General features: G+C 39.8%; 1 protein-coding gene across 1 annotated transcript in view; it reads right to left on the bottom strand.

Moving 5' to 3' along the window:
• The window catches only part of ALDH1A2 (aldehyde dehydrogenase 1 family member A2), a 104,663-nt gene that overhangs the window by 39,283 nt on the left and 43,795 nt on the right, over positions 1–21,585 (bottom strand). The window contains exons 2-6 of the mRNA XM_065940493.1: positions 18,973–19,077; positions 18,642–18,782; positions 15,571–15,700; positions 2,241–2,302; positions 118–246 (exon numbers count right to left, since the gene is read on the bottom strand). Of these exons, the coding sequence (XP_065796565.1) occupies positions 118–246; positions 2,241–2,302; positions 15,571–15,700; positions 18,642–18,782; positions 18,973–19,077 (567 nt within the window). The remainder of the gene's footprint in view (positions 1–117; positions 247–2,240; positions 2,303–15,570; positions 15,701–18,641; positions 18,783–18,972; positions 19,078–21,585) is intronic.

Below are 21,585 nucleotides of genomic sequence, written 5' to 3'. Positions count from 1 at the left end.
CAGAATTGGAGGAAACGTGGCTTGTGAAAGCTGATGAAGCACATTAAATCGGATATGCTCCAGTAGGCCCCGACTGTAAGGAGGGTGGGAGCCACTCCTGAGGTCGGTTTCTCTTACCTCCTTGATGAGGGCTCCCATGTAGAGCGCGCTGAGTGGTGTTTGTTCTGCTGGTTTAATAACTACTGTATTGCCACAGCACAGAGCTGGAGCAATTTTCCAGGCAAACATCAGCAGGGGGAAGTTCCACTGAAAGGCAAAAACTCGGGGTTGATAGATGGAAAAATATTCCTCCATTACTTTGTTTTCAAGCTGTGACTTCTCAGGTTTCTCAGACTGGTCCTTAACATAAATCTTGTCCCACCACAGAGTATATATGTTTGGATTTTTTAATTACTTCATTAAGAAGAGAACAGGATTGACCTTGAAAATCTCCCCTATTCTCTCTTTGGTCAGCAAATTACTATTTTCCAGCTACCCACAAAAAGAAATCTTATTGTAAAAAGGGAGTCTTTGTTTTGTTTCAGCTTTTCATTGTTGTCATTTTATGTTTTTAAAATTAGCCTTTGGTTCCAGTAAGTTCTTGTGTATGAAAACTTTTTCTTGCATTTGTTATTTTTTTTATACCAGGGTTTCAGGCTGGTATAAAAGCTCTTCAGAGAGGAAGACCTAAAGTCAGCATGTATTTCAAGGCAGAACCTTTTTCTTTACCTACATGTATTGTCACAAAACACACAATTACAAAAAATAAAATGCATCTACTGATGAGGACACAAAAATCTTAGTTTGTCTCCTGGCCACTGCAAAATAAACTAATGGAGACTAAAAAATATATGTGTGTATCTGAGATTGGGGCCTACGAAGGTTTAAACCAATTTTAAAAAGGATATTAAGCTTGTATTGTTATAAGTGCAGGCATGAGCCTCAGTACTATCAGGTGTCATTGATAATTTCATTAAGAAAGAAAACAGAAATCCTGGTGCCCTGGCTCCAGCCCCTGACCACAATGCGTTTCTGCCTGAAGCATCTCAGCTGCCATCCTTGAAGGATTCTCACTGGCCCTGGCAAGCTTGCAAAAATATACAAGTGTCTCGCCTTCACCAAACACCCAATTTCTTTTCCCCTTAGTTGTTTATAAACTTGGGAGTACACAGTGATGTTTTAATTCCATCTACAGTATATAAATCTTGGGAGTGCAGTAATTGAGCCGAGCTGGCTGACAAGCGACTCTTGTCCTGTCAGTGAAAGCTGCAGCTAACTGAGTCTGGGGAAGGCAGGAAAAGCAGGTTTGAGTTCCTGCAATTAAGGTGACAGACCTCAACCCAGTTCTGATCTGAGTGGGATTTCCCTGGGTGGTTTAGGGGCGGAAGAACTTAAACCAAATCTCTCATCTTCTCCTTTCATTCTTGAATAAATTTCGCAATAACCCAGAGTTTGTGGACCTTTAAAATAATTCATTAATATGTCCCCCAAATCTTTGGCTCCCAAAGCTGAAGATTATCTTGAGTTATTCTCCTATATTTTGAGAAGACTTCTTGTCTGTACTCTAAGAATTTAAATTGAGGCTCCCCTGAAATCCTTGCCAGAATGATTAGCTAGACTCTCCTGCTGGAAGACTCGATGATGTTTTGTATAGTGCCAAGGCTATGTACGAGGCAGAGAGGAAAAAAAAAAGACAATGTTTAATGTTCCAATCCAAACACTAAGCAGTACATCTATTTCCCTGTACAAGACACACAACAGCCCGGCATGGTTTCAATTATGACTGTGACGTTAATTGTACTGCTGTGTCGTCTGTAGGGTCTTCTATCTAGATTCTTGTGAAAAGAAACAGTGGGAAAGAATGGGATTAAAAGACCATATAAAACAATAAGCCTGGAAAAATGGTGAGTCACAGTTCTAAAAAATCAACAAGCAAATATAACAAAGCATTAATTTTCCATAAGCTGAATGGACATCCATAACTGAAGGCAGGTTATTAATACACTGGGCTTTGCTTTGCTTATTTTAATCATGAGAATTCCATGACTGGAGAATTCAACTCCTGGTAACGAAGCTGAAATCCTATTAACCTGTTCAAATAAGCATTTGCAGGGAGGCTGTTAAAGATATGTCAACAACATGAGCTCAGTTTTTTTTCCCCAGTAATGGAAAACACACATTGCTGAGGTCCATATTTTATGTATCTTTAAGAGAACTGGTTCAAATGAAAATAAATACAAGGCGTGAGGAGATACACTCACCGGGATGATCTGTCCACACACGCCAATGGGTTCATGTCTTGTAAAGGTAAAATAGTCTCCATCTGAAAGAAATGAGCAGTTACTGCCACAGAGTTCAGATAAGAACTGCAGAGGGAGAACATGGGTGGCAGCAAAAAGCAGAAATAAAGTTGAAAAAACTTTGTTGTCATGGTTCCCACTCCACTGTGCATTAAAGCTAGTAGAAACCATCACTTGGCAAAGGGTTTCTCCACATCCGGTTCCCAGACACCCAAAGAGAGGTAGAGGACCTTGAAGGCAAAATAAAGGATGAGTTTATCACATCAGATGCAGTCCTGGGGGTGGAGGGTGGGGAAGGGACAGGGCGGGGAGTGGCTGGAAACTGGAAAATATTAAATATTATATCAACTATCAAAATGATATTTATATATGGAATAGTTAATTGAGTTAAAAACTGAGGTTCCTCAAAATTTCAAATAGCTTTCTGAAAATATTTATTAAAAAAAAAAAACTAAGTAAAATGCTATTGGGTAAATTTAAGATGCTAGGCAACTGGAAAAGGTGAGATTTAAAAGTAAGATCTGTTTCATAACTCAGTCGTGGTGTCCAAATGCACTTCTTGGCACTGGGGGAACCCAGGCATATCTAGGCCTATTTCAAGAAGGCAAAAGTCCACTTCAAAGAAGATTCCGTCAATAACCCAAAGCCTCCACCTTCAAACCAGCCATGGAAATGAGGATGATTTAATGACCTTGTTTTCCCTATAGGAGCAAGCGGCAGTTGGAACAAATACCCAGGAAATCCAAAACAAATTCTTCTTTAGGAAAGTACCTCTATGTATATCTGAGTTATTTTAAGTGGTTAAAGGAAATAACCAAAGAATGCCTGTTTTTAGCATAAAGCTTTTCATTTTTGGTATTGGGTCTTCCCCACCCCCACCCCCCCACATTAATTGTCAACCCTTTGGCCATTTCACTGATACTTGTTTTCTCTCTCAAAAGATGTTCACTGGGGAAAGGGGAGACCCGCTGTTAATACTCAGGAAGAGCATTACTATTAGAGGTGTGGATAAGAGTGTGGACAGGAGGAGATGTTAATTCTTCCCAGAATTAACAGCTATCTGTTGCTGGCACATCTTTTCAAAGAACTTCCCCCCCCACATACATTAGCATCCTTTTATCCTCTTTTTCAAAAGAATACAAATGGGTCTATATTATACACAGGCTTCTACACTTTGGTTTTTCCCACTTTTTTCCCATATAAATCTAACACACTTTTTAAGCTGCTGAACGTTTTGCCACTGGCTCAATAAATAATGGTACTGCTGTTAAACTTTCCTGAGGGGCCATAGAGACCGCTTTCAGTGCAAGCTATTACAAATAATGCTGTAACACTATTTTATATCTCTGCATATTGGTGAAATTTCACGGTCAGAGTGTACATGCATTTCACATTTTGATAAATACTGCCAAATCACCCTTCAGAAAAATTATTCAGTTCATAATTTCAACATGTTTTTTTCCTCCCTATCCTTTAACACTGGGGTTTTTCAAACATTTTAATTTTGGTCAACATGAAAGAAAATGACAACTTGTTTTGATTTGTGCTTGATGATATATGGATTGAATATGTTTTCATGTTTAATAGCCATTAAAATTTTTTTCTTCAGGTTTATAGCCTCTCCCAGTTTTCTACCGGTTTATTCTTCTTTTTCCGTCATTTAGAGAACTCTGTATATACTAAGGACATTAAGCCTTTGTCATGTGTATATGCAAAGTTCTCCCCTAGTCTGCTACTTGTCTCCTAATTTTGTTTGATGTATATACTTTAAATTAAAGACTTTAGGAAGTAGGTAAACTCAGTGACTGTAGGAAAGAAATGATTTCAGAATGTATCTCCACTAAAACAACAAAAAATAGCCCAAATATGGAAACCACCCACAGGAGGACAATAAGAAGTCTAAGTAACATTTTAAAAATCAAGTTAACTATCTCAGCTTTGTATGCAGACAATTCAAGAATTTTCATAGATATCTTTCTTTACAATAGTGCCAGTTACCACCCTTCTTCAATTTATAAATCTCTGAAAAGTTTTTTTTCCTATTAATACTTTTTAACGTTTCACATTTTTCCCTTAGAAGATATAGATGTGATGTCTGTTTCTTCTCCCTGGGAAGATTTTTCATGGGGAGCAAAAAAAAAAAAAAAAGTGATCAGAGTAACATTTGCAAGGAAATTCTCCCCAAATAAATGCTGTAATATGGGTAAAGTGATAGATTCAAGTATTAACTTGACCTTCTCCAATCCTGTGGCCACTGCTGAGTTTTCCAAATTTGCTGGCATATTGAGTGAAGCACTTTCACAGCATCATCTTTTAGGATTTGAAATAGCTCAACTGGAATTTCATCACCTCCACTAACCCTGTTTGTAGTGATGCTTCCTAGGGCCCACTTGACTCCACATTCCAGGATGTCTGGCTCTAGGTGAGTGATCACACCATCGTGATTATCTAGGACAAGAAGATCTTTTTTGTACAGTTCTTCTGTGTATTATTGCCACCTCTTCTTAATATCTTCTGCTTCTGTTACGTCTATACAATTTCTGTCCTTTATTGAGCCCATCTTTGCATGAAATGTTCCCTTGGAATCTCTAATTTTCTTGAAGAGATCTCTAGTCTTTCCCATTCTATTGTTTTCCTCTATTTCTTTGCATTGGTCACTTAGGAAGAAGGCTTTCTTATTTCTCCTTGCTATTCTCTAGAACTCTGCATGCAGATGGGTATATCTTTCCTTTTCTTCTTTGCCTTTCTTTCACTTCTCTTTTCTCAGCTACTTGAAAGGCCTCCTGAGACAACCATTTTGCCTTTCTGCATTTATTATAAGATATTAAATACAGTTCCTCGTGCTATACAGTAGGTCCTTGTTGTTTATTTGTTTTATATATAGTAGTCTGTATCTGTTAATCCAAAATGCCAAATTTATCCCTCCCTTACCTTCTCACTTTAGTAAGTGTAAGTTGTTTTCCACGTCTGTGAGTCTATTCAGTAAATAAGTTCATTTTTTATCATCTTTTAAAGATTCCACATATTAGTGATACCATATGATATTTGTTTTTGTCCAACTTAATACTCTTAGTATGATAATTTCTAAGTTCATCCATGTTAGTGCAAATGACATTATTTCACTCTTTATATGGCTGAGTAATAATATTCCATTATGTGTATACACACACACACACACTCACACACACAGATCTTCTTTATCCACTCATCCATCAAGGGACATTTAGGTTGCTTCCATGTCTTGGCTATTTTAAATAGTGCTGCTATGAACATCAGACGTATGATTTTTGAGTTAAGAGTTTTTTCCAGATATATGCCCAGGAGTGGACTTGCTGGATCATATGACAACTCTGTTTTTAGTTTTTTGTGGAACCTCCATACTGTTCTTATTCTGCTTGCACCAATTTATATTCCCACAATAGTGTAGGAGGGTTCCCTTTTCGTTACAGTCTCTCCAGGATTTACTTTTATAGACTTTTTTGACGATAGCCATTCTGACCAGGGTGAGGTGATACCTCATTGTGGTTTTGATTTTCATCATCATGCCACATAATATGCCACATTGTGCTTCTCAAATTTAAATGTGTACACAAAGCATCTGGAGTTATTAAAATGCAGATTCTGAACCTGTAAGTCTAGGGTGGAACCCAACAGTCTGAATTCCTACAAGCTCTCAGGTTACACCAATGCTTCTGATCCACAGACCATACTCCAAGTACCCAGGTTCAGAGGAACCAAGTGGATTAAGGGAAGTCCCCAGGTATTGTGATGATCTATAGTTGTTGACTTCATTTCTATTTACTTTTGGCCTCTCTGGTAACTACTAATTTGCCTGAAAGGAATCTGAAGTGTAGAAGAATCTAAGCAATGTTTTTAACACTTTTAAATTACAAAAATAAAAACAAAAACAGATATAACTTTTACAAAATATTTTCGTATTCTTGCCTCATTTCATGCCCAAAACAATGTACGGAAAAATTAAGGCAAGTATTATTATTTGAAATTTATAATCAGTGAAAATATGCCACAGAAAGGTTAAGTCTAAAGTAGTATCATTGGTTAAGTTGTGCTTCCTGAACTTGAAACTGGGTCATCAGACTTCAAGTTCACTTTCCTTAGAAACATACCAAAGGCTCTTCTGTGAATAAGGTTTGGATTTAGGTGGATATCACAAACCACAGAATCAGAGTGTAATGTCAAGGAATGCAGACGGGGGGGAGAAAGGGTGAAGACGATTCTTCAAGGATGTGGTGTGTGGACAGAGAATTCACACAGACTCCTGTATCTCAGGCAATGAAGGGAATGCTACAGAGCACAGGCTTCCTCTCGGGTTGGGGAGTCTAAGGCTGAGCGCCGCTCTGCATCTGGGGTAAGTGGACTCCAGTGGCGGCAGTGTTACTTCTCCCTCCCTCTCTTCTGTACCTAAGACGACGTATGAGTACTCCTCTCTGCCCAGAAGAAAAATCACAGCCCATTTCCCATCTTTTATGTTAATGCGTTCAGTCACTCAGTTGTGTCTGACTCTTTGTGACTCCATGGACCATAGCCCACCAGGTTTCTCTATCCATGGGATTTCCCAGGCAAGAATACTGGAGACAGTTGCCATTTCCTTCTTCAGGAGATCTTCCCAACCCAGGGATCGAACCCACATCTCCTGCATCTCCTGCACTGGCAGGCAGATTTTTTTTTTTAACCACTGAGCCACCTGGGAAGCCCAAAGTGAAAGGGTTAGTTGCTCAGTCATGTCCTCACGGACATGGACTATAGCCTCATGGACTTATAGCCTGTCAAGCTCCTTTGTCCATGGAATTCTCCAGGCAAGAATATTGGAGTAGACAGCCATTCCCTTCTCCAGGGAATCTTGACCCAGGATTAGAATCTGGGTCTCCTGGTTTGCAGGCAGATTCTTTACCATCTGAAACACCTTTAGTCTTTTTGCTGTGGCACTACTTAAATATGGTAAGATGACTAAAAAGATTGTTTCCATCATTTCTCTAGCTTTGCACTATAAAGCACATCAGCTTGACAGAGGGAAAAATCTCCATGCAAATTCATATACTCCACTTTAGGCTACAATCATCTTAGGTCTTCTTACCAAATATAAGGCATCCAAGAGAGCTCAGACTCAGCAATAACGGACTGTATTCGATGAAAATAGCAAATAAATGTTCTGAATACCATATTCTAAGCCAGCAAGTTAGCACACAACCATGGTGGAGAAAACTAAAGAAGAGATGAGACACCAAGACAGAAATACTAAATCTCATGTTTAGGACTTTTTATCTCTCAGCCTCTTTTCCATTTCATTCAAGAAAGTAAAAACTACTGTTCTTAGAAGGAGTTTAAGACACACCCAGAGACAACTTTTCTGATGTGTTTTTATACCTCAGTGTTATATATCTTGATGAAGAATTACAATTAAAAGCTTTATCATGAATTTAGTTGAACTATGGATCAAATTTTACCGAGCATGTATAGATTAAGCCATTTCTTAGTTCAGAGTTAAACTAAGAGTCTTTGTCCCTAGGGATGAGTAACAGAAAAACTTCTTCCATATTTGTGAATGGTGAGTCACTGTTCTATGTTATTTAATGGACATGAGTTTGAGCAAGCCCTGGGAGTTGGATGGACAGGGAAGCCTGGCATGCTGCAGTCCATGGGATCGCAGAGTCAGACATGACGAAGTGACTGAACTGACTGACTGACATCAAATTACACAGGAAAGATAGAAATTACTTAATTAGAACAATTATGTGGATTATTCCTTTAGGATAAACATTACTCCTTAAAGCAGATTTTATAGCTGCTTGAAAAAAAATTGAACAAAATTATTATTCTCATAAGAATATCAGGCATTGACACAATCTATACATAAACTAGAATATGATTAGGTAATATGTATGGTAAATGAAATCAGAAGAATCTGAAATGTGCCAGAAATTGAGGAGAAATTTAAATATGGACCTCAAGAAATGGCTCCCAACTACAATACTAAGAGCATTTCAAGAACTGCTATAATTTTTATATACCTGGTAACACTAAATATGAGTTTATTTAATAGCATTAAAATCTGTTGAACAATTCAATGAATGGATGGCCATCTTCCAATCTCTAATTTGCGTACAGAATTACCTTTCAAGGGACTAGCAATGATCTTTTGGTGACCCCAGTAATGAACAATTAGACCAACTACACTGAACTAGTTCATTTTGTCCTCTAGCAGATTTCTATGTATTCTAGACTGAGCAGATCTCACTGAACATTTCACAGCTGTAATGATAAACTCCACAGATACCTATACAGACACTGGAGATTCTACAATAACATACAGTGGAGATGACACTATTCCCCTCAGGTGTCAAGTGGTAGCATCTCAGAAGTTTACCTACATGCTTCTAAGCTGATTATGAACATATCTTAGCTCTATCACTACACATTATGTGATCTTGGAAAAAAAGCTACTTTACTTCTCTGGATCTTAGTTTCTTTGTCTGAGAAATGAGGAGCATGACCTTAGGGATCCCTGAGTTTTCTTCAACCTGCCTCTCAAAGAGGTTACATGTGAAGCAGACTCCATGATCTGTCACCACCAGTTCAGGTAACTCTACCTGCTTTGGGTTTCCCTGATAGCTCAGCTGGTAAAGAATTTGTCTGCAATGCGGAGACCTGGGTTCCATCCCTGGGTTGGGAAGATCCCCTGGAGAAGGGAAAGGCTACCCACTCCAGTATTTTGTCCTGGAGAATTCCATGGGGTGGCAAAGAGTCAGACACTTTATTTCTTTCTATCTGCCCTGGGTTCTGCTTAGGTGGGTAGAGCAAATAGCTCCTCATTCTTATTGATTGAACAAGATCTCACCATATGGATTCTCTGTTGAAAACATTAAATCAGATCAAGTTGTTGAAGGCAAAACCTTAGGATTCAAGACAATTTCTGCACATTTTTAGCCTATCCTTTAATTTAACAGGTAAAACTGAAAGAAGGCAAATTGGATAAATAATTACAGGTGGCCTGTGTAGCTCTTTAACCTTTTGATATACTAATGTATCATAAAGTAATTTTTATGTCAGAATTTAGCTAAAGCATGAACTACATTTTCTCTGCTTACATATCACAAAACAAATCAACACTGTTACAGAGAAAAATCATAAGTAATGTAAACCAAAACCTCGACTTCTCCCTCAGTGAACTAAAGATAATCTTTGTTCCTTCCTCCAGCGCAAGGATTTTGTGGCCATTGGAGGAGCAGAGAATTTTGGCACAGGTTAAAAATGATCAAAATGGAGATAAAACCACTTCCCCTGGAGGGCTGCTATGAGATTAGAGATACTATAATAGGCACAACGAAAGTGTACAATAAATCATAATAATGATTATTATTTATCATCATAATTAGCAGATGTTATAGCAGAAGGGTCAAAGCATAGGATTTATGGTCAGAAAGAACGGTTCCATTGAGTACCATGGCCAGAAATTATAGATAATGTTGTAAAGACAAGAATATTAAGACCATTGTGAGTCAAACTAATACTGCATGATTCTGTGAAAACATCCAACTGTGGGCCTTGGTGGGGATGTAACAGAGAGGGATCAGGGAATCTCTCAGTTCAGAGGGAGACATGGCTGTCCAGTGGAGGCTCAGCAGTGGTCATGCTGTAACCCTTTTCTCCTCCTCCCAGATGTTCCAGAGGGAGGCTACCCTTCCGAGGGAGGGGGAAAAGTATATACTTGCTCTCTGCAACTGATTATCCATTATGTCATCAAAGTCTCTTTCTAAAACCAATTTTGATCAAGACACTCATTTACTTAAAATAATTCAGCGACTCACCATTACTATGGAAAAAAACTCGTAGCAGTTTCCCCAGGCCCAGGGCCCCAGTGTCTGCTAAAACTGGCTACACTAGCACACAGTACTCTGCTCCCTCCATACTCTGCACAGACCGTTAGCACTGCTGGGGATCACCCTGTCTACATCTTCACTTATCAGCCCTTGTACAGCTATCAACTGTGTATCTCACTTCCTTCTCCAGGAAGCCTTAATGCTGAGTGATATGCCTTTCCTATAGAGTACCCACTGAACTCTGTACGTCCATATGTGAACAAGCCACCCTGTTTTGCACTCGGTTGTCTACCTGCTTGTTTTCCTTACTATTCTATGGGCATCTTCCCTGTTTACCTTAGTAATCCCAGTGTTTAACACAGGTGCTTAAAAAAATCTGCTGAATGAACGTATGAATGAGGGGATGCCTGAGAGACTGAGGTTGATGCATGGCAGAACAGATAGAGGAAGAGCTCTTCCCATTATGAGGCAGAATGCCCAGCCTTCCTAAATGAGAAGGAGTCCAAGAGACAACAGCATAATTCTTCGCACTCTTTCTGGGTCTTATCCTTCAGTGTTAGGGATACTAAGTTGGATGAACCATGGAGTATGACTCAATGTAACTAAGTAGTCATATATTTTTAAAAAAACTTTCAGATTTATTTTTATGACTGCTTTCTACCCTTGTATTTCCTCTAGGAACAACGGTTAATGTTAATCTAAAAATGTGCAGAGGGTTAAAGACTTCACCAGGTTGACTAGCCTCTTCCTTTTCCCACTCTGCTGATAGGTCTCTACCAGAGGGTCTACAATGGCTCAGGCAGAGAGACCTGGGTTTGAATCTCAGGCCTGCCACTTACTCACATGTGACCTTGTTCAAGACACTAAACCCTTGCTGTCTCATTTTCTTACCTGCAAAATGTGTACAATCCAATCCCAAAGAAAGGCAATCCCAAAGAATACTCAAACTATTGCACAATTGCACTCATCTCACACGCTAGTTAAGTAATGCTCAAAATTCTCCAAGCCAGGATTCACCAGTACGTGAACCGTGAACTTCCAGATGTTCAAGCTGGTTTTAGAAAAGACAGAGAAACCAGAGATCAAATTGCCAACATCCAATGGATCATCAAAAAAGCAAGAGAGTTTCAGAAAAATATCTATTTCTGCTTTATTGACTATGCCAAAGCCTTTGACTGTGTGGATCACAATAAACCGTGGAAAAGTCTGAAAGAGAAGGGCATACCAGACCACCTGACCTGCCTCTTGAGAAACCTCTATGCAGGTCAGGAAGCAACAATTAGAACTGGATATGGAACAACAGACTGATTCCAAATAGGAAAAGGAGTATGTCAAGGCTGTATATTGTCACCCTGCTTATTTAACTTACATGCAGGGTACATCATGAGAGACACTGGGCTGGAAGAAGCACAAGCTGGAATCAAGATTGCCGGGAGAAATATTAATAACCTCAGATATGCAGATGACACCACCATTATGGCAGAAAGCGAAGAGGAATTAAAAAGTCTCTTGATGAAAGTGAAAGAGGAGAGTGAAAAAGTTGGCTTAAAGCTCAACATTCAGAAAATTAAGATCATGGCATCTGGTCCCATCACTTCATGGGAAATAGATGGGGAAACAATGGCTGACTTTATTTTTGGGGGCTCCAAAATCACTGCAAACGGTGACTGCAGGCATGAAGTTAAAAGACGCTTACTCCTTGGAAGAAAAGTTATGACCAACCTAGATAGCATATTAAAAAGCAGAGACATTAACTTGTCAACAAAGGTTCATCTAGTCAAGGCTATGGTTTTTCTAGTGGTCATGTATGGATGGGAGAGTTGGATTGTGAAGAAAGCTGAGCGCCGAAAAATTGATGCTTTTGAACTGTGGTGTTGGAGAAGACTCTTGAGAGTCCCTTGGACTGCAAGGAGATTCAACCAGTCCATCCTAAAGGAGATCAGTCCTGGGTGTTCATTGGAAGGACTAATGCTGAAGCTGAAACTCCAATACTTTGGCCACCTCATGCGAAGAGTTGACTCACTGGAAAAGACCCTGATGCTGGGAGGGATTGAGGGCAGGAGGAGAAGGGGACGAAAGAGGATGAGATGGCTGGATGGCATCACCGACTCGATGGACATGAGTTTGAGTAAACTCCAGGAGTTGGTGATGGACAGGAAGGTCTGGTGTTCTGTGATTCATGGGGTTGCAAAGAGTCAGACACGACTGAGTGACTGGACTGACCTTTTAAAAAGGGACTTGTTTCACAAGGTCACACATAGAATCACACAGATCCTGTATGCAGAAGACCTTTTACATCCTCAAACATAAATTATTTCTTTATATTTATAATTTCAAACAAAATTAGGCTGTTTCACAGGAAAATGTGACTCAGCAGTGAAGAATCTGCCTGCAGTGCAGGAGCCTCAGGAGACCTGGATTCAATCCCTGGGTTGGGAAGATTCCCTGGAGGAGGAAATGACAACCCACTCCAGTATTCTTGCCTGGAGAATCCCATGGACAGAGAAGCCTAGCAGGCTATAGTCCACAGGGTCGTGAACAGTTGGACACAGCTGAAGCAGAAACTTGGCACATGGAAACGTATATAAAGACCTCATGGTTAAAGGCTAACAGCTCTCTTATGGTCCAGATTTCACTGAAAAAAGCCAAGAACACTGAGACAAAAATCAAGCTGATACTAAATTATAAATTTGCAAATGACAATAAAGCACAGATGGATTGATTGAACAAATTTGAGAATAAATAAGTGAATAATAATGACCCTCCCTTTCCCTGGTCTTCTACTATGACCCCCTGGTTTAGCCAACCAGATTCCCTAAGCACTGAACTAGTCAAAGGGGTTGTGAGATGAACATTCAGTAGCCTATAGGCATGCCAAAATGTATCTAAAACTGGAACAGAAAGGAAAGTGGCCAAGTTCATGTCTGTCTTCCTCCTTCCTTCACCTGCCTGAGGCACCACAATGAAAGATTTTATGTCCCAGACCCACAGCTTCCCAGGACCTCTGCCTAACGACCTGAATCCCTGGAGAGTTCTTCATCCTAGTATCCCTCTAAATGCACATTAGGGGAAATCAGGGAAACAAAAATTACTTAGCATTTTACAGAATTCCTCCTTTTTTTCCTTCACAGGCTGGATGCCAGTTTATGAGTAAAAGTAGGAGAGACTACTTTGAATGCCTTTTCTAAGCCCTGTATTTCTAACTCAGAATCTCTAAACAGCATCAGATGAAAACAGTGAGGCTTATAAATGAACCACCTCTACTGCCAGATAAAGTTATAGTAAAGTATCAATTACGATCAAAAATTCCAACAAATCTTTATCTAATCAATCAAGGACTTCTATCCTAAGGAGGCAAAAGAAAACCAAGACATTGCTAGGCCAAGTAGGTATTTATGTATTCAAACAATCTTCAATTTCACTTTATTTCTAAGATCTCTTTATATCATTTGAAAAGATGTTGAAATATCCAAAACAGTGAAATGGCAGGTGGGGTGGGATGCAAAAGAAACTGGGGCCTTTGATCCTGATAACTTTCTTTCTGCATTGAAACAGCAGAGGTCAGCCTAAAAAGGCTGATGCATGTCCTGTTCTTAACAAAGGTTTTAATTCCTAGGCCCTCCCACAAGTATGCATATACCAAACTATTACTCTGTCTCACTTAGGCGCTCTTCAATACTACAAATCCGACAAAGAACAGTTGTCTGTAATATCTGAGAGCCAGGACTAAACTCAGATTCTGACATTCCTTTATCTTCTCCATCCTTCTGAGTCTGAACTTGGGAAACTTCTGAATGGCAGGGAAGAGTCTCTATAACCAGAAACCCATTTTCTAAAACCAGCATTCCACATGTCACCATCATTCATGGAGATCATTTTAAAATAGTCCTTTGAAGTCCTGTCTCTCTTCTTTGTCACTGTGACTCCTCACTACTTGAGGCAGAGAACCAGCAGCACAGGCGTCGCCTGGCAGCTCGTTAGGAACACAGATTCTCAGACCCCATCCTAGACCTGCACTTGAATACATATGCACATTCAGGTTTGAGAGGCACTGCTCTAAGCCAGCTACACTCTCAGCCATTGGGTTCCTTTTCTGGGACACCAATCCTCCTCCATCGAGGAAGGCCCACACTGGGCACTGTAAGGTCCCCAGCATCACTCTCCGCAGTGTGCACATGGAAAGCTGGCTCTTCTCCAAAGACACAGGTAGAGTACATGGGACACTCCTTAGCAGCATCAGGAGCCGCTCCAACACATGTGTTTTCTTTCTGTATACCTGTTCACCACTGCCAATATCCTCATATCTCCTCCAGATGGCCCCTTTCCCGCCACGATCTCTCTTCCTCTCAGTTTCTAAAACAGATTCTCTAGTGAAGTGATTCACCAGGCTCTAACGTCAAAGTTTTGACTCTACAGTTTATCTGCTGGGTCAATCAGGAGGACAATTTACCGTTTCTAGGCCTCCGTTTTCTCCTCTGGTAATAACAGTGCCTACCCTTGGGGCTGCTGTGAAGGCACTCTATTCCATGTTACTACAGCACAGTACTCAGGCTTGGGCTTCCCAGGTGGCACCAGTGGTAAAGAACCTGCCTGACAATGCAGGAGATGTAAGAGACGCAGGTTCCATCCCTGGGTCAGAAAGGTCCCCCGGAGAAGGAAATGGCAACCTGCTCCAGTATTCTTGCCTGGAGGATCCCTGTGGACAGAGAAGCCAGGCGGGCTTGTATTCATGCTCAGATGGAGACCTTTCCACTGACTTAGTTTGGATGCCTTCCCATTGCTTTAAGGGCCACAGCACTGACAGGCCAAGTTGCGTGGCTTAGCACCTAATTGTAACTCTCCTGTAGAGATCTTTATTTTGTCTTACTGGTTTTGTCTCCAAAACTGGATTTTAAAAGACAATGTGTCAGGATGGTGGTTGTTTTTACAGATGGTAAAAGTAGTTCATGGTCTTTATAGGAAATACAGAAAATATAGAGAAATATGAAAAAGAAATAATAAACAATCCATAAGCTCACCACTAACAGAAAACAACTGTTAACATTTTAGAGGATTTCCTTCCAAACAAGAAGATCTTGGGTTTCAGAAGACCAAGGGCCAAGTCTTAATCTTCTCAGAGTTTTCCCTGGCTTTCCCACACCCAGTGCTGTCCCACCTCCAGCACCTAAGCTAGCACAGTGCAAGGAACTTTGTAGCTGATACACACTTGTTCCTTAGCTGACTGACATACTGATGTGGCTTTCTCTGCACTTATGTGTGGACTGGCTACATACTGAAATAGGGACACCGTCAAAAGCAGCGACAAAATCTGTTTTGTCCTTTGTTCAGTTCAAGGTGCTGTAAGAGTGAGCTCAGACCTGCACCCCACCTGACCACTGACTGTGTTTGGTGGTGACATTGTGTTTCTGCTGAGGTCTCACGTTTCCCTTTTCAGCGTACTCAGTCTCACATACCTACAGGAATGGTCATCCCGTGAATTTTATCAGCCCAGCCTGCATAATACCGAAGAGTTTTGATGACTCCTTGCAAATCGACATAAAATGCTTGCAGGAACGGTTTGCCACCATTGAGGGATTCCATGGTCTGTGGGAAAAGAAACAGAGAGAACTTTCCAGTGATACACTAAGTGATTGCTGCAGCAAACAAAAAAAGGCTTGGAAAGAATACAAATGAATCTGAATAATGACGCATACCTGGTCAACTCTGATTTCCTAAATGAAAAGATTTGAGCACTGTTTGTTGAGTTTAGTTTCCAGTAAAAGTTTCCACCATGAGTATGTATGTGCATGTTCTTGTGCTTGGGTGTGTGTTTCCAGTAACCACTATTCCAATACATAAACACTACTGGTGATAAAGAAAGTGTTCTGCTTGTCAACCAGCTTCTGTTATATTAATGATCAGAGCTGTGCGGGGATTTTTCAGAGTCTACATCAGTAATCTGAATCCATAAAGAGGAGCAGAGGCATGGGCTTTTATGCACTTGATGAGAATATAAAACGTTCTCCACAGCTGCCAAGACCCCTGCTGAGAAATGGAATGGCCACGGTGCAGAGCGAGTTTATTTATTACCACCAAATAAACAAGATCTCCTCTAGGGAAGCTCATACTGCAACAACATGAGGGCTGGTTTTCTGTAAATATTTAGCTTAACAACCATTATCTATTAAGAGTGAAGTACTCAGTCCATTTAATAAAAATAGAGTTAGAGTTATTAAACAGTTTTAGATTATAGATGTTAGTATTTTAATGACACATTCCTAAATAGGATAAGTCTGTAATGTAAAGAATTTAAGAAGAATTCACTGGAATGAGAAGAGTATTTTGACTTGAGAAATAGTAGAGGTTTTTACATATTTAACAAATAATATAAATAAAAACATATGTTTGCAATCTCATGTCCTCTTCCTCAAGGACATTTTACAATATATACTGGCACTAAAATTATCTGAGTACTAACAAAACTAAAATTGAGATACTCTCCATTCAATGACATAAAAATAATATTTACAGTGTAATTTATTCACGTTCTATGTGTATAAGATGGAACTCATTTAAAAATATTATGTGACCTAGTCACTGTATATTAGCAAAACAAGGTATTTCCCAGTTCTTTTTAGAATATTTATAGGTCTGTGAGATGAATATATTCTCCACACAGAGGGCATACAGCCAAGATCGACACTACACAGACTAAAGTAGAGTCATTCATCAGATTCTAGGCCACCTAAGTGGTCCATCCCTATGAGCTGTTGATCACCTGAGAGTTGCCAACCCTGGGTTTATTCTCAATTGTGTTTACCTAGATGCAATATTAACTTCAGTATTCTGGTCAGGAGCTTCCCTTTATTCAAGAGGCTACCTCTTAATAAAACTCATTCGTCACATTGCTTAGGAGTGTTTAAAAGTAGGACTCTCATTTAAGTGTGATAAGAAAAAGGACTTGACCACAGTGAGACATGTCAGAGAAAGGATGGCATTTGAATTTTATGACATGAAAAGATAACTGCAGAAATGAACCACATCTTCATCTAGTAAGTACTGCTAATCTAATGTTATGAATATTGTATGGATTTAACTGAAATAGATACTTACAGACCATCAATGTGCCCCCATCACACTATTTATGTGCCAAGAACTATACTTGGATCACAACAAAAGGAGTAAAACACACTTTACACTCTCAAAGAAATCACAATCCAGTAAAGAGACAGCATACAGACCAGCATTCCCCAAGGTAGTCCAAAGAATTGTTTTGTATGATATTGACAGGTTAGCCAGAAAATTAGTGTTGAGACTCCAACAGGGTTGAGACATACTGAGTAGGGCTTGTCAGTCTTTAATATGCTAAGTGTCTTATGAATTTCCATGAAACACCTTTTCCCAATATGTAGAAACATCTCATTGGAAATAGCATTCCTTGAAGTACCAAACCAGAAAATGCTTTTATGGACAAATATATGTTATGCACAGCAGGAGTTCCAAACCATCTCCATAAAGCATCCATTTTTGTTTCCACACTAGAAATAGATCCATGAGGGGGATGGAAGAGGGGAGAGTGGTGGTAGAAGGGACAATGCCGAAGGGATTGATGCTCCCCTCCCCCAAAGGAAACCCAACAGTGACATGACTTTCCAAGCAGAGGGGAGACCGTAGTATTCACGGCCTTAATGCACTGACTCGACAAGGATGCCCTCAATATTAAATGATCAACTATGGGTCATGCAGGTGGAGACTACAGGCATTCCAAAATGGTTCCAGTATCCAAAAGAGTTTGTATTCTCTAAGAAACTGACTTCTATTTTTAAAACAGCATCAACAACAAACCAGTAGGAAAGGGAATGTCCCTTATGTGAGAAAATGATCTCTGTAGCAAAAGATAGTTGCTGTCTCCCGTCTCTCCTTTCTATTAACTCTAGAAAGTGACCAAAGAACAAAGGGAGCAGAGCTGTATGAGAGGTCTGCATCACACCTTCTGCTTCTGAAGGATTCTCTTTGGTCAAGAAGGGCTCACACTGGAGAGGTAAAACTCTTCTGAATGCCAAAAAACCAATGAGTGGTTTGGCTTCCTGTAGGCAGCATGGTCACTTTCCCACTGCTGGACTGGTTTTGTTCTTTTTCTTGAGGGTGGGAGGGAGAGGGACAAGGAAAGCAGCAAGATCCATACCAGTCATGGGAAGCTATGGTTTTGTTCTTCAAAATTCAGTAAGAAGAGACATTCAGCTCGTCCCCAAAAGCCAAACCTCTCTCCCTTTTCATGAGTTATTATGTACTCCTTCACTGGATGACATCACCGACTCGATGGGCATGAGTCTGAGAAAACTCCGGGAGTTTGTGATGGACAGGGAGGCCTGGCCTGCTGCAATTAATGGGGTCGCAGAGTCAGACACAACTGAGCGACTGAACTAACTGAACTCACTTGTTCCCCAGATCTGCTTCATATCATGCTTTCAGAAAAACTGAGGAATCTAAATTTCAATGAATGGTAAATTTGGCAGTAAAGACAAAGTTTTCTTAGGTTACTTACTGCAAGGACTGCCCTATCTCGTTCCACCAAGTCTGCAAGCTTATCCAACAGACGGCCTCTTTCTGAAGCATCCATCCTTCTCCACACTGAACCCAGAGAGAAAGCCAGGCGGGCTGCCTGCACTGCTTTGTCTATGTCTGCCTGTTAGACAGGAAGAGAGACAATGATATAATAAAGGAAGAAACATTTGCTTTCACACACACACACACACACACACACACACAAAGGTGATAAATGAACATTAGTGGTGATGTCTGGAGAGCATAAATTTAGTGTTCTGCTGTCTGAAGGTAGTTATTTCATAGCAATTTTTCTTCTCAGATGAACATACCTTGTCTGCTTCTTGAACTTCACACACCTGTTCTCCTGTGGCTGGATTATAGACAGGGAACACTCTCCCACTCTCTGAGTTCTGCCACTCGTTGTTAATAAAAATCTAAGGGAATAGACAACAGAATGGACTCCATGAGACAAGTGACAGAAAGTCAGTCCATGGTGCTGCACTATACAAAAGTACTATAGTAGTAATACTTGCTCTGCCGGTATTCTTGGGCTTCCCTGGTGACTCAGACGGTAAACAATCCACCTGCAATTCGGGAGACCTGGGTTCAATCCCTGGGTTAGGAAGATCCCCTGGAGGAAGGCATGGTAACCCACTCCAGTATTGTTGCCTGGAAAATCCCCATGGACAGAGGAGCCTGGCAGGCTACAGTCCATGGGGTTGCAGAGTTGGACATGACGGTAACTAAGCATAGCACAGCATACTTGCTGGTATATAACTAAAGTACAGAATTTGAAGAATTACAAGAAAACCTTGATCATTATGCAATCTAGCCTCACCCCCAATTCAGAAACTTCCTTTGTGCTATTTTTACCTCAATGTCATCCAAAGATTAAATATAATGCTTACCTTTAGTGAATCTGTCAATTACTGAGGGAGTCAAACAATGAAGGAAGGAGAGTCTCACCTACATACAGAGCATGTACTGAGGCTAAGGAAGTATTTATTACAGTCCAAGCTCCGGCCAATACCCCAAAAGGGTAAATCATGGATCAAACTGACAGTCATCCAGCCTGAGCTACTAGTTTCTCTGTCAGAGGGCTTAAGTGACTTCACAGGGAAACCTGAATGGTGCTGGAACAAGCATTTGCCTAATTTATAGTCAGAACCAGAACACAGCAATGACTCTGACCAAACCAACTGGTGAATTGAACAACTTACATGTGTAAACCCCAGTTAGATCTCTTTCCCCTTTGGCAAAGGGGAAAGGCCTGTAACTTTTGAACTGGTCTCTTCAGGACTTTTCTCAAGAGCCTTGGTTTCTTATTTTAGGAAATGAAGGCTATCTTAAAATGGCAAAGAGACTAACAGTTTAAGAAATTATGCAAGTCAATTTCTCAGGAGATTTGTAAGAGATAAGTTAAACGAGGAGGAAAAATATGGGCAAAAACATTAAATTTTTATTGACATTAAGAGAAAATCCACACTAATATTTTGGATTACCAAAGCTCAAAGAATACACAAAGAGATTTTACTCCATAAAATTTATGGCACAACAACAAAAATTTCTGAAATTATGAACCATTTAGTAGCCAGTCAATTTAGAACAAACACAATGATAAGCTGATTTGCTACTGCCTGGTATTTTAATAATTACAGATGAGGCTAAGTGAGTGTATATCCACAATTTTAAATATTAAGTTCTAGATTATTGCTTTTTCCTTGATTTGATAAAACAATGAGCCTGTGTTGAAGGAGTCTTCTTTCACTGAAGGCTTTTAAAGATAAAAGGAGGGAAAAAATACCTTAAGCCTATAAACGCACTTAATACAAATGTACTGAGCACAAACACAATGACTTTGTAACAATTTTTAAGTTTTTACTATGAATGTGTAAACATGCTTAATATGCTCTATTCATTTGTATAATGTATTTAATAAATGCAAGGTATTTCTAGACACAGGAGAGGCAAGGATGATTAAGAGTTCCAGTCTTTCGGGTCAACAGTCCCTAGTACTTCATTAAATACTCACAACAAATCTAATGGCAGGATTTTATTATTTCAACTGAAGATGCAAACATTAAGAGAGGTAATAGTCAGAAAAAGCAGGTCATCTCTGAGGCTCTGATTCAGTCTGCTGCTCTTCCCACTACACCCTGGTTTCTAGACTTACTCAGCCCAAAGAAACACAATTATTTAATAGTTATAAGCCTCTTTGCACTCCATTTAACAAATTTCCTAACATTTTACAGCTCTTCGAATCTGTATACCCCTTTGAAATGCAGTATGATCTTAAAGGTAACAAAAGAAAAACATCTATTAGAGGTTAGTTTCATTAAACATCCACATCTAGACCTTATCAGGTTTAAGGGAGAATGGAATGGGTCTTGCAAATACTCTTTTTATTCACTATTTGACTGAAACTTCTTAACTATTGATATATCATCAGATCCAATTACAGTTTTTAAGCTTTGTTGAACAGTTCTAAGTGTATGTGGTGGTGGTGGTGTAGTAGCTCAGTCATGTCTGACCCCATGGACTGTAGCCCGCCAGGCTGCTCTGTCCATGGAATTCTCCAGGCAAGAATACTGGAGTAGGTTGCCATTTACTCCTCCAGGGGATCTTCCTGATCCAGGGATCAAACCTGGGTCTCCTGCATTGCAGACAGATTCTTTACTGACTGAGCCACCAGGAACGTGTGTAAGGATTGCTATTCCATGACCTTTTATTGTTTCTTAGAGGTCTTCCAAAGATCAAATGGAAAAATTACTTATTTTTTAATAGAATACAATTCATCCTCTTACTGTTATTTAAGCCCACAGATTATTTTCTCAATATAAAATGTAGTATGGGATCTTTTTAAAAAATTAATTAATTAATTTTAATTGGAAGCTAATTACCTTACAATATTGTGGTGGTTTTTTGCCATACATTGACATGAA

Source organism: Muntiacus reevesi, chromosome 7, assembly GCF_963930625.1.
Source record: "Muntiacus reevesi chromosome 7, mMunRee1.1, whole genome shotgun sequence".
Classification (NCBI taxonomy): domain Eukaryota; kingdom Metazoa; phylum Chordata; class Mammalia; order Artiodactyla; family Cervidae; genus Muntiacus; species Muntiacus reevesi.
The sequence above is the reverse complement of the archived record's forward strand: the minus strand, read 5'-3'. Positions and strand labels throughout refer to the sequence as shown.